General features: G+C 36.2%; 1 protein-coding gene across 3 annotated transcripts in view; it reads right to left on the reverse strand.

Moving 5' to 3' along the window:
- Positions 1 to 309: 309 nt before the first annotated feature.
- Positions 310 to 15009, reverse strand: part of POU1F1 (POU class 1 homeobox 1) — a 218667-nt gene continuing 203967 nt past the window's right edge. The window contains exons 7-8 of one of the 3 annotated variants that reach the window (XM_080594246.1): positions 12308 to 12396; positions 310 to 3404 (exon numbers count right to left, since the gene is read on the reverse strand). In XM_080594246.1, coding sequence (XP_080450372.1) covers positions 3310 to 3404; positions 12308 to 12396 — 184 coding nt within the window. In that variant the 3' untranslated portion in view covers positions 310 to 3309. Of the gene's footprint in view, positions 3405 to 5499; positions 5557 to 6323; positions 7607 to 12307; positions 12397 to 15009 lie in introns of those variants that run through there. The other 2 variants (XM_080594250.1, XM_080594251.1) reach the window with 2 other exon arrangements.

Consider the following 15009-nt stretch of genomic DNA (forward strand, 5'->3'; position numbering starts at 1 on the left):
ACACTTTCCAGATAGTACTGGTTACTTTTATGTCTCTCCTTCAAAGTACACATTGCTGTTGCCTACTAGATGGTAGGTGATATATATATATATATATATAGGTGCGTGTGTATACGCACATAAGCACACATTCTTCTTTCAGATAATAGTGCAAGAAAACATTACTACTTGCAACTTACATCAACATTAAGGATACTTTGTATGCTACTAAGAGGGATTTTTTTTTTTTTTGTAATATCAGTTGAGTATGGAAGATGACATCACGATACAAAATACTAATATTAACTAGTTAAATATAAAACTATACAAAGTTTAAAGGCTAATGTATATTCAAACAAAGTTTTAATTTATTGAATGAACATAGCAAAACATGTTTTGTTTTGGTTTTGATTCATCACATTAAAATTTTTCTGGAGCTGAATTAACATCTCACGTGAGGTAAAACTCTAAAGATGTTTTCATGTCTTCCCTGACAAAAGACTAAAGTGAAGGAATGAGAACGTTGAAGAATTGTGAATTCCCAACATGCTCTTGGAGTTGCAGCCACCAGTAAAACCATCTTATGACACATTTGAGTGAAAGAAATTGATGACAGTGGTGTTTGAACTGAACCAGGTTTGAAAGAAATGGTCTTCCATATCCTGCAAAATCTTTGGAAACTGAAGAATATACTTTCCAGTGAACACGGACATTCCTGCAACATTACTAATAATTCAGAGACAACTGTGATATGGAGTTTCTAAAAGCACAAGACATATTTATCAGGTTTTTTTTAAGAAATTATTTTAAGCAAATTGAAGTTCTGTTAAAACTTAAAATGCTAACATGTCCCAGCAATGACCAGATTGTTCAGACTATGCCTTCCGGAGAGATAGATGTGAATTGACCTTGTTAAAAGGCAAAATACAACAGAATTGAATTTGAATCCAAATGCATTAATGCCAATTGTTTGCTTGCTTGACTATGAGACTCTGAGGAGCTGTTTTTAAGCAACCAAGTTTAAATACTTGTTAGGTCTGCAGGCTGTAATTAAGATCACCACCTTTTCCAATAGATGTATTCTATTACTGAGAGAGGGAAGTGGATTTGCTAATGCTTAAATAGACATTCCTATACTAATTTATTAGCAGATTTAATTACCCTTGATGTAATTCTACAGATTATAGCGTGGTGGTCTTAAAAACAAACACACACATCACAACAACAACACAAAAAAGCACTTAACTTCAGTTATAGTATTCTTTTGGATATACATTTTTTTGTACCAATGAACAAGAACACTTTGGCATTTGGCACCTACGCTTTGCAAAGAAGATGAATAAATTTTGTAATCACACTTGGATCTCATGGATGTGTACACAGATCTGCTTATCTTTAGTGAGATAGGAAAGACTAAGAATTGACCTATAATAAGCTTTGAAGCGTTTGGGGGATAAAAATAGATGACCATGACCAAGGAAGAATAAGCAGACAAGAATATGATAAACCTCAAATGTCATACAAATATTTTTTGAGACTGTATTTAGCAAAATTGTCAAGAATCCTCTTTTTTTTTTCCTGAAAGAGTTCCTATTATTCCCACCCTAATGTTAATACTCTTTTAGGGTGGTACCGATAATTTTGATAACAAAACCTAGGTCAAAAAAAAAAGTTCAAAAGTTTGAGACTTTCAGTTTTTTCAGTTAGCTGTGGAACTTCAATACAAATGAAACTTAGGATTTTCCTTGTTTACATATATATTTATTTTAATAAATTGTTTACAAAATGAGCCCCTCCCCCCCCAACACTTTCTAGATCTACTCACTTATACAGGATTCACTAAGTAAACAGATGCCCTTCCATCTTCCACCAATCAAATTAGGACCACTGAAGTTAAGCTAGATGACAGCATTATAACAATGGCATAAATGACAAAGGATGTTAATTTTATTGCCAGTTCTCAGAAAACTGTAGAGGATACAGAAAACCAGTGTGAAAAGCCTTGCATAATCCTTCATTTTTCCACCAGCTGAGGGTTTAATCTCAGCAGCGCTCTGGGCAGCAAGCTGTGCATTATCTACTACTCTGGCATTTTAGAAAATCCATACATCTGACGCATACAGCATTTCAGATAGCAGTTATTGAAACAGGTAATTGTTTTGTCCAGATCACGATGGGTATTGAAATGTGTATGTCTGGGAAGGCTTACTCTAGGCAAATAATTATTTCAAACTGGGTTAAGGTAGCACAAGGGTTAAGAAAAAGTTTAACAGCCATGTTATATTGGAACAATCATTGTAATGCCAGTGCTCTGGGCAATGACAATCTGTTAGCTCTTTTCTAAACCCAGCACAGGCATTTGTAATGCAAATGTTAGCACACTGAATATATGGCACTGTTTCTATACTCATTCATGGGAGAGAGGGAAAGAATCATGTGGCCCCATCCCCCCAGCAGCAGCAGCTCCCTGTAGAGAAGAGACTAAAAAGTAAACGAGCTAATCTAGTTCTTGGTGTCACTAAACACAGAGATTGTTGTTCAGGAGTGGTTATAGCATTTGTTAGCCTTGTCTCTCCTTTTCAGCATAGAACAGGTTGATGTATGTAGTGAACATGACCAGTGAAGCTGGACCATTTTACAAGAGTACATCGGATAAGAGGCAGACCCCTAAACATTCAGCTCTGACCCTTCCAAGACATATACAATGCCATATACATCTGTTCCTGTGACACATATTTCCATAAATACTTCAAGAGTTAAGACTATGTCTGTACAAAATATTCACAGTGAGAAATGTGACATGAGAAAAAAGCTAAAAGAAGTATGAAGCAGGGGAAACCTCTCCTCCCAACACCAGCACTAGATGATTGACATTTTAACTGTTTCTCACAGTTCTGATTATTTGCATTGTTATTACTACAGCTATATCTATAAATTATCTCAAGAAAAGCAGGGATCCTCAAAGCATGAATAAAACAGTCTGTGAAAAATAAACCAATGCAACACGGAAAAGCAACTACAAGCTGGGTAGATTTCAGGCATTATAAGATACATTTCTAACAAGAATCAGCACTAATAGATTCTGGTTCTCTTCATGGGGCAACAAATGCTCTAACAATCTACTGCATTTTTTCAGGAAAATAACCCTGAAGTCTATGTAAAAAAGTACACATGGAAGTCATGAAAGTAAAAGCAAAGACAAGGAAACAACGCACAAAGTAATTACAGGTAATATCATTGGGGAAATATCAAAATCCTTCAAGAATATAAAATCCTTCAAGGCCAAAGAAATTACAATGTTTTTCAATAAGGAACGGTATGAACAAAAACCTAACACCAGAGAAAGCTGACCAGGGATTTGCAGCAATTAGTGATTGATTTTATCCTTTCAGAGAAAGGCACAGTCTTCCACGATATCACTATAACTGCAAAAAAAAAAAAGGTCATAAAATTAAGGCAGAAAAAGGCAATATCCAATTATAATCCAGAGATCATATCCAGACATGATCTTCATTCAAAGAATAACCACTGAAGATAAAACAATGACAAGAACTATCTATGAATTTCAAGAACTGAAGAAAACTGAAGAAAGTATCAGATACCAGCCACCACAATACACACTGGAACACCCTGATGGGTTACGTTTTATTAAAATTTCATTTACACCTTATACAAATATATATAGAAAAAGCCTACAGTTTTAAGGAATGTTCAAGAATAAAGTAAAACCAGTATAGAAGAAAATGTTTCCTGTCTGATAGTGTCATTAAGTTAAACACAGAATATATAAATACTACACATACATCTTGTGTGTGTGTACAACACCACCCTATAACTCTAGTTTAAAACCATTTTTTTTTTCATTGGAAATCATTTTAAAATTCTTACAGTGGAAGTGTGAATACCTGAAAAAAAAAAAGCCTACTGTATAATTTATTTTGCTGACTGACTTTTCATGGACTTGTTAAGAAACCAACCTTACATTCACTGGAATAGAACAAGTTGGAAACTGTTACGTAAGAATACCTGGATTTTTCTGACAAGATCGCTCTAGTGAGAATTCACACCATGCCAGTAAGCAAAGAAGATTTTCTCCCAGTCACCTAAGATCCTTGACTAAAATAAAGTCATTTTAAATTTAATTAAATACATAAATAAAATTGCCAGGAATAAAGGAAGTGAACCTGGCTACTTGTCTTGGCAGAAATTAGCAGAGAGAAATAGATGACAAGCTACATTAGCCACATTCCATATCTTAAGCAAGACCCGATGGCCAAAAACAAATTAAAAATTAAATTTTCAAGTTGCTCTTCCTTCCATTAAAATGCATATGTTAAAACTAGAAATCTAGCAAATGTTTAAGGAGACTGCTAAATTCTGCCAAGGCAGACACCTCTTTCACAGCAGTAGGTATGAAATGGAATTTTAGATTTTAGGGTGTGTTTTTTTTTTGGCACAAGTGCTGAGATACAGTGGAGTTCACAGCTTGTCACCTCAAGATCTACAGAGAAAAGCAGATGGTGATACTTTATATGATTTAAAAATGAAACTGGAGCACCTGCCATGACACATGCTATCTAAGGTACATGAGAAGAAAGTGTTAAATGGCCTGCAGAGAGGGTAGATTTCTGTATTGTTAAAATGTCTTCAAATTACAAGCAAGGAGGGACAGGGAGTAGAGAACATGCGAGAAAGGTAGAGACCTGCTCATGCCCAATTACAATTTGCAGCAGCAAAATAAATTCCCATGCCAATTTGTGTGATTCTTTCTTCATGAAGGAGTAAGACCTTGCAATTCCACTGAATTACTATGCACTCATTGGACTAAGCACTGCACAAAGAAAAGGCAAAACAGTCCTGGAAACCACAGTGTTTTACCTGATACACTAACTCATGCCACTACTGAGCTTTATTAATTTTTGTTTCTGTCCCCATGTATTTACTTAAGAAATTGCTGCTCCTAAGCACAAAAACAGAAGGTACGAAGACATAAGATTACATTTTCAACAGTATTGACCACCAGAGCTATTAACAAAATTCTGAAGTATTTAACAGTGACAGCTACAGTTAACTGCTACAATCTTCTAATACGGACATAATTAAAGCTGCAAAAAAGTGTCATTACTCTATAGGATTTAACAGCTATCTGTGTTGATAAATGAACAACTTGAACACAGATATGTCTTGCATGACTGAGTATCACTTACCCCAACAGACTCATGCCCCTAAATCAAGAAGATTTTGAAAACCCAACACATCATGTAAAAAGCTTCAATGATTAAATGAAGCAGTATTTCTCAAATTTTCGTTTACAATTAATGACCTACAGAACCTTCTCGGTTTTGTTCAAACTGACCTGCAAGAAACTAAGAATCAGCATCCTTCACCTACCTGGCTATGGAAGTAAGCATCCTGAAAATAAAATCAAAATACTGAATTGCTATTCTAAAACATGGCTCAGAGCAGGGCATTTACCTTTGTATTTTATAGAGTAAAATAGTTGAACTAGTGAAAAATTACCTCAGAGGAAGAGATATTTTAGGGTTGACATCATGTGGCAACTTCCATTATTGTATCCTAAATGTATGAAATAATTCCATTTGAATTGAAACATATTATTGATACTTGAAAACAACAATGTTTATATTTCTTCCCCAAAGAAATTATTTGAAGACATTATGATTCATTAGGAGGAAAAAATATATATATGATTCCATTTAGCATACCAATAAAATCAGATGGGAAGTCCTACTGAAGGACTAACTCTCCTTAATGCCCTTATTCTCCCTTCATTATGCCACTGATGTCCCATGAAAACAACATTAATTTGACATGGATGAGTTATGACCCACTGTTTCCTGCACAACCAAAATGATGCCCAAGGCAGGGTTTTCTGCTTTGGGTATTGGGGCCAGAAAGATATGCATAAAACCAGCACAGTAGAAGGAGCAATTAAGCTACAGGTTGTTTTGCTGTAAGCAGTTAACCAGCTGTGCCTAATAAATTATTTGATTATACTACATCCTATAGTTTTGACATCAGTGGTAACCATGCATAAAACTAACATTCGGGGATTTTGTATATTTGCACGTGTGATTATATCATTAATTCCTCCTGGCACTCATTAATGGACCCTGGCAATCCAGCACTATTGGTTTTTCCATGCAAATGGTCAGCATGCTCACAACGGCTTGAAAGCACAGGCTAATAAAATACAACAATCCTGAGAAGGAAATGGGAAGTGTTTGTTACTCCTATTTCCAGACAAGAAAAGAAACAGACCTGTGCAAGGCCATTTGCACACAGAGCAGAACTGAATAGAAGAGTAAAACTGAGGTGTGTAGAAACATCGTATGTGTATATACAATGGAGATACATGCATGTACATACACGAACATGTACAAAAACTTAATTCAGTAGAGATATAAAATATAACACCAAGAAACTCTTGAACTGCAAGCCTGACATGGATATTTTTATGAGTGGAATACCATGCTAATGTATACAAACTGTTTCTGGCACCTGCACTACTTTGCTCAGTGGGTTTCCATCATCTTTACATGCGCTGCTTCATGCTCGGGAGCTACAGACATCACGTTTCCCAGTCCTACACTGCCTCCATGCTACACTGCCTTCTCACAAAAGAAAGAGAAGTTTGGTCTGACAAGAAAACCAGATTTCACAGTCTCACACAAACAAAATTCACAAATACTGCAAGTCTAAACAGCTGCCCCCCTTGACCATATCCATTTCCTAACAAATGCTGGCAAATGAGTTCTCTTCATAGAGAGGAGGCACATTCTCATATGGCCAAAAAGAACCACAGAAAGCAATAATTGTTCTCTATTTAAAAGTTTTAGTCTTCCAGTGAGGACCCACAAACTGTCAAGATGACTTTGATGACCACCATACATCACACGCAACAAAACAGTGAAACGAGCACTTCTTAAAAAATTCAGACAGCAATTCATAAACTATTAAATGCAAGATTATGAATAACAAATAGATGAATGTAAATTCTTTTCTCCATGGATAATACATGTACAAAAATGCAAATTTTTCAGGATAAATTATGCACAACGAATGAGTCAATCAGCCCTATTCCCTCATAGGCCACTATTTCCAGAAGCTATTTTAAAGTGAGACAAAATTGGTGAATTTGTATCATCTATTTTTGTATACAACAGGAAAGCACATGATAAACCCCTTTTTTATTCCCTTTATTAAAGCATTCCATGAACATGAATGGCAACAATGAACACAAGCAGCAGCTGTAATTAATACTACAGTGAGAGCTAAATTGCACATTGGTGGATTTGGCTAACATCACAAATTTCAGTAGTTGTGATCAGGCAGTTAATAACAAAAGATCTAATTTATTAAGTGATGTTAGCAGGCATTTGAACAAAACAGCCAGTTTCAGAATTCCATCAGCATCATGTAAAATACCTGCTTGTTCAGGGACTGTTCCTAAAAGCCAAACCTCAGTAATTCCAAGGGGGATATACAATCAGGAACTGCCATTGTGAAAAAGACATATCATACAGAGCTGTTTTTCCCTGACCTCCCAGCCAGCTGTACTTCCCAGGACCACAGGATCCATCCTAATTGGAGGACTTCAGCTCTCCTGGACAACAGGGAGAAAAATACCATTGAGTTTCTTTCCCCTCTGCTCCATGGGCCAGGATTTCAGCCTACAGACTTTGATGCACACTATAAAAAACAGTAAAAATAGTTGCAGCCACCAACTCTCTCTCAGCAGAATAGCCCTTTCTCTGATTCATTACCGAAACTGGAGCAAGACCTGATAGAAGGACTTTTCTGATGAAAGAATGATCATGCACATAATAAAGACAGGCAAGAGGCTCAGAAGAACTCAGCTAAACTGGGACATCAAACTCACCCGTGGTTCACACCCTCCATGTAAAATAGTACCAAGTTTTATAATTTCCAAAAGTTTTTAGCAACTACAGCTATATCGGGATCAAGGAGTAAATTAGAAGGAAAAAGCAGTATCTAGTGGTAATATTTTACAAGCAAACACTTGTTAAGCTAGTCCCTTCCATTAACTGCATACAAGTTAAGAAAAAAAGAGCCACCAAAGACATGTGTTTTCTCAGATATCATTTAAAGGTTAAACCAGACAAGCCCCCTGAATAGGGATCTAATTAGATCAAAAGGCTCAGCTCAAAAGATGTGACATTGTACAGGCAGAGAAAGTAGAGACTGCTCAACATCGCTTCTGTCAGTGACAGTTGAGGTTTCCAGATTGCTACAGATACTTGCATGTGCATCCTGGTGACCTCATTTACCAATGAAACACCTCAGTTATCATATAAAGGGATTATCCATTGAATTCACACTGAAGTTAATATGGCCAAATATCTTTCCTGTCTTTGTAGAGCTGAATCTTCATTTACATGTAGCTGAGCTTTTTTTCCCCTGCCTTCCCTTAAGATGGCATGGTTTACTTTAACAAAGTAAAGTGAAGTCAGCATTGAAGGGTTAAGAAAGAAATTGCCAAGTGTGCCATTAAAAAGTTTGAACTAATCTAAAATAAGTGCAATGCCTTTTTAAACAGGGAAAACGACATTGGTCCAAATTTAACTTTTTCAATACAGATTCACAGACAGACAACAAAGAGAACATAGACTCAAATAAAATGAAATGAGATTCAAAACGCTTCCAGAGTTGGTGCTGAAAACAAAGCATGCACGTGGGCATACTAGGCTGCACTCTTGCAAAGCATAAACAGAGTCTGCAATAAACTGCTTGATGTTGTCTTGCTGGTCATAAAGCTATGAAAAGCAAGGAATATGCCATTTTTTTATAACACTTAAGGGCCCAATGCAATACAAACTATAGCTGGCTTTCTGGTAATATATGTTTTGGGAGTAGATACCAGTAAATTTGAGTTTTATATGTGCTTTTGCAATACAGGACCTGAACATATTTTTTGTTGGATTAGACCATTAGGTAGCTATAGCTATTCTCAAAGGACAAGATAAGTGACAAGCCTTCTGAACCCCAGCAAAAATATAAATCACTAAAAAAGATAAGAAATCCTTGATTTAACATTTCCAGTATTGAGAGATTTTTTTTGTATTCCTTTTCTACTTAACAGAAACATTAATGTTTTTAAAATTTTTAGATTTGTCTTCATATGGATGCAATAATACCAGCACAACTCTATTAAATAAATGTTTGTTTCTTCCCACAGCTTTCAAAAGATAGAATAAAAAATGTTTTAAAGTGTAGCTGAATCATCAGAAGTAAAAAGAATTGTTGCCTTAAGGCATGAAGAATATCATGCACTTAGAATAAAAGAAATATTAAAGTCCTTCTACTTCATCTTCTAACTTCTACTTTATCTACTAACTTCTCAAAAGATATCTCCCCCATAAAAATTGTTATAAAAATGCTGAATCAAACAGCAACTACTCAGTGCTTCCAGCCTTCTTCCTTTTGTAATGACTGCAACCACCACCAACTTCACCTCCATTATTCAGGGTTTCAAGCTGAGCATCATCTCCAGATCCTCATTGTTTCTGCTGTATAGAAATCTTACCACTCACTCCTGCAGAGCAGCCCAGCTAAACCAGCCTTTCCTATCTAGACGCCAAGCTGAAGCTTAGTCCAGACACCTGTTATTGTGATGCCAGGTGATTGCAACATCTATGTCCCTGATGTAGCTAACCTGGTTCCTTCAAAATGATTTGCAGAAGATAGCCTTTTCAATTCATTGCTTTGATTACACAGCCATTTTCACTAACTCCTTCCATTTAGTTCCTCTGGTTACCCACCTGAGATGCATCTCTATTCAAGGCCATCCCTGGCCTATGCCAATCTCTGTACAATCCCACATTCACAGCCCACAGACTCCTTCAGTTTTCATTAATGCTAGCTCTTCACAACCTGTTCTTAAGATTGCTTCTGACAAAACAAGCATCTTTTGTCTTCTTTGCTACTTAAGGCTGTTGGAAAGACTTCTTCACAAGCTGCTACAAAGGTCTTTCAAATACCTTCTTAAGATCTTTTTGCATTGATACCTATGCACAGACAGGACGTGAGGCTATGTAAGAAAACTTCTGGTTTCCTTCCACTGTCCAATATGTTGATGTCCACATATTATTTCTCATTATACTGGGACAATGTATTCTCTGGTGCAGAGCGTGTTTTTGTTTCACATGTATTGAATTCCTAACCCAAAGCAGCCATGTTCTTAGATAATAAAGTAACACAAATGAACAGTAATAACCTTAAACTGAATTTTCTACATTTGTAATGCATAATTTTAGAACAACTACTCGTACTGTTCTAAACACTACATACTTGAGCAGATGTACATACATTCTCAGATCTGAACCTATTTAACACAAGTCTTTATGCATTAAGCGTCTACGTGCGATGAATTCCAGATAAGTTAAATATAACAACTTCACTACTAATGCAGCAATCTTCCTGAGTAACATGCTAATTTTTATCTAAGGTGCACATAGGAAGTACAAATAATAAGAACATTAACAAAAAGGGCTTCTTTTTAGGATTAACAGATTTGTGTTAAAAGCAGATTATTTGAAAACAAGTTACTGAAGCAATATTCAATCAAAATGACTACTCTCAGCCACAAACATACGGGACCCTCTAAGTACCCAGGGTAATAAGTCTTGTATATTATTGCTGGGAATTCGTTCAAAGCCCAAATCATTTTTAGTTTGCAAAGCTCTCTAATTTATTTTCCATGGTTGGAAGGAATCTGCTGCTAAACTAAAAATACAGTTTTACCCCCCATTATCTCTGCACATAAAGAGTCACACAGCTTGAGGCTAGAATTAACATGAGATAGGCTATTATGACTGTAAGAACATTTAGTGGTCCCTGTTGACTTCGCAGTTTGTAATAATAAATATCCTCCCCATAATCTCTCACTTTTTTTTCCCCTAAACTTGATGCCTTGAGGAGTTCTTGAAGCTTGTGATAAAATACTAACTGTAGTTACCTATTTTGTTGATAGCATGGATTTCTGCTTCTCCTTGGGCAAAGTCATTTAAAGATATGGTATTTGCAAGTAAATGCTTTTAAAAGTATAACCCTTGATTTCATTAATGCCCTACAGAAACATGGTGTCCTACTGTAGTTGATTACTGAAGCAAAACTAAATCTGCTTGTACAAAGCAATGTCACTATTTTATAATGAAGTGTTTCCTCTTTCACCAAGGAAGAACCTTGCAATCAGATGTGAAGGTTATAAAGCATGCAGCCTGCAACTCGAAAGAATCTTATCATCACCAATCAAGGTAATAATTAAAACCAGATTTCTATAAGGAGGGGCTAGACATTTAAACGGTTTTACAAAGTATCACACTTCATGCACATGCTAAATGGTGCAGAGTACTTGTGCTATATTAAGATGCTGAAAGTCTCAAACATGTAATCTTTTATACATAAGTGTCTCTATATACTTTGGTATTCTGTCTCCATACAACACAAAACCTTATTTGCCTAAGTTACATGCATTTACGATTTTTTTTTAATCTCATCACCACTACTACTCCACCCAACTTTTGCAAACAAAACACATTCAGGAGTAAAAAATTAAGATAAAGACAACATCCTTCAAACATTCAGAGTTCCAATTCATCAAAAGATCTTCAAACTCTGCAGTAACATCCCACATTTAAGATACTACAGTTTAACTCATTCTCACTTTTTTTTTAACCCAGAAGCTTGTTAAGTGAATTTAGTGGATTATCAGGCAAAATATTGACATCACAAACCCCTTCTCACATAAACAGACAAATTCAGTCTCCACAGATGTCACACAGTCCTCACAAGAACGAACTAAATCAAAACATGCTTCCATACCTACATGTGTATTTCCCCTCTATTCTGCACGTCTTGCATGCTATAGGGCACAGATGAATAGCAGCTCTTTGGCAATTGATTCATTTTGAACAGTGAAAGGAAGAATCAATTAAGTTATTTGTAAGACCAACAGTACGCTCCCTGCTTCACATACATGCCTAATTCATCTTAAATTACTAAAAGACAGGAAGCAAGACTTCTAGATTCACTACATTCCTCAATATTTTTAAACTAACTTTTTTTATTATTATTATTATTTTTTATTGGGGGGGGGAAGCAGTGAAAACTTTGAAGGATATAAACTATTTCCAAGTAGATAATCCACTGATGTTCTAATCACAACCTGGCTTATTCTTACATTATTCTTACCAAACAGCAACTCATTAGTTATTTGTAGATAGTTAAATACTTTTTGTTATAAAATCTGTCTTATAAATTTATTTTCAGTGCTGTTATTTCATACCTGTGCATTTGCTAGATGCAACTCCCCCTCTCCTCCTATAAATGAGGTATTTTTCAGTTCTTGTGAGCTTTACAGGAACGTTGTCTAACCTGTAAGATGAGGGTGAGATACACTGTATAAAACACTGTTTTTTAGACTTGCATACATAAATAAGTGATTTCATTTTGAACAAAGCAGAAGGAATGAATTTCATAACCACGATACCAGATGGAACTTCCAGCATCTACACTGCTTCTCTCAGTCCTCTTTATCCTCTCCTCTAGGTCCTTCTCATTTATTCCTATTGTTTCTGACTTTAGTTTTCTTCACAAATTTACACACACACCTTTTGTTACACACACACCCCTTTTACAATGGTAACCTATCCTCTCTTGTACCTTTCCAGCTCACCTTCCTCCTCATAGCTTTCTCCCACCATGTGTATTACCACCACCTCCCTGCTCTGAGGGCACCACGATTTCCAAGTGTTACTACTGAGTGCAATTAGAGATAGCATCATGACACACACACACATGCAGGCTTCAAGGGATTCATACACCTAAATGCAACCATAACATTCAGCCTGACTTTTCCATTTTGTCCTCCTCCTAACTCAATCTGCCTCCATATTACAAGGCATAAGTCACATTAGCCTTTACACAATGATCTCACAAACTCTTAAATATGAAGGTGCTGTGTCTGTTTTCAGTGGAGCTTCTCCATGATAAAGTAAAGCACGTGCAAGTCTTTGTGGGACTTGGAACACATCCAGCTGCTGAAGCACCAAAGACACTTCTCTTTACGACCTTGTTTTATGCCATAAGCATTTCATATAACAATACATTTATACAGTTCTTTGATCATTTATCTTAATCAGGCTCCTACAATTTTCAGCTTACCCACTTCATTCTTTACTACACATGGCCTCATTTAATTTTCTTATATCTGCAGATGAGAAATTAGGCCCAGAAGAGATCAAACGGTACTGAATTTGGGTCATTATCCACAAAGCATCCCAAGACAGCTTGCCTTAGATTGCCAGCTTGCAAGGTTTCCCTCACCCTAGCAAGGGAGGTAAAGAAGACTAACAACTTGCATTAGACCAACTGATATAGTCAGAAAGCTTGAAAAGATTTCAAGCATAACCTTGAGAGCTTCTTCAAGACTCATACGCATGGAAGCTCACTTCCCCCTCCCCCCCACCCTTTCCTCCAAGTATATAAGAAAAGTATTTTTCCAGATCAGCTGTTACATAGATTATCCTGGAGAACAGCACATAGAAGTGTTGCCTTACGAGGGTATCTTCATATCAGCCATTTTTTTTCTGAGCACCTGTTTTAAGTAGACTGAACCTAAGTCACCTGTTTTAAATTAACAATATGCTTAAATATTTTAATGGCCCACAGCCAGAATAGCTTGTACACACATAGATTAAAAAAATCATTTTTTGCACTTTGAAGCTGTTCGGTTTCAAGTTAATACAGGATATCATACCATTCTTCTGAACCGGTGTTGTTGACCTGCTTTACTCTGTCTTCAACAAACAGAAAATAGGAAGCCCCTTCTTCCATTTGCTACTGACATTTGCATATGGTCACTAAGGAAGGGTTATTTATTCCATCTGATTGATTTTTAAAGTTTGATTATAGCATAAAAGACTACGGGTTTTTTTTATGTATTTCAAATAGACCTTGAAACAGGACATTGAGAATCTACAGGCAACACTGAAGTTTAAGCATTAGTCTTTTTAAGAGATAAATTCAAGGACTTCTCAGTGTATGGTACCATAACAGCAATCAGGTTTGGAGCACAAAAAAACAACAGTTGGCAAGCAATAGCTCAGACGTACTTTATTTATCGCAGTCATGAAGTCTATTATGGACAGCTTTGTTTCTCTCATCACAAGAAAACATTCATGAAGAAATATTATGGAAAAGTGCTTTTCTGGTCTCATAGCTAATTAGCTCATTTTAAGAGTGGCCTGTAGTTAAGCTGCCCAGACTTTCTCTCAGGAAAGTGGAGAACTGAGCGTCAATTACAAGGTGTCTCCTCCCCTTCATCTGTGCGTTTTTAAAGCCAGAATTTCGGTTTTGCTTACTAATTCATCCCTGACTGATTTGACTGAACAGACAGCAACAGATACAAAGGAATAAACTTGCAAAGTCTATTTTACCTACTTTACAGTGAATTGTTAAATTTTCATAGTATTTATGTGATCGAGCATGACCTGAATTTTAGGCTTGCACAACTAGATTAGAAGAACAACTAGCACTAAAAGGCCATGCAGACAACAATGAAAACTTGCTATTTGGAATTAAAATCAGTACTTCCAGAAAATTAAGTAGCACTGTCACAAAATAAATAGCTTATAGTTACATATGCTCACATAAATCTTTACACCGTTATTATAATATTCCAGTAGATTCACACAGGGTTATAAAAGTGTGGTTGATGAGGGTACCGCTACCATAAACTTACGGTTCTTCCCCAGGTTAGATTTATATCTAGCTATCAAAATAGATTACAGTTGCCTGTTTTTCCTTACAAATTACATTTTAAAAAGGACCAACAGTTTCAGGGGAGGGAAGGCATGCGCAGCTAGTGTTCAAACCGCCAGCTCTGTGTTTTCTTCAGTGCACTGTTAGCTCCAGTGTGGTGTTTTTTTCCTAATTAGTTGGAGCGCACATAGTTAATCGCCAACGATAAAACCACAGCTAGGTACA

The sequence above is a fragment of the Anser brachyrhynchus genome (assembly GCF_964034855.1).
Source record: "Anser brachyrhynchus genome assembly, chromosome: 1".
In the NCBI taxonomy this organism is placed as follows: Eukaryota; Metazoa; Chordata; class Aves; order Anseriformes; family Anatidae; genus Anser; species Anser brachyrhynchus.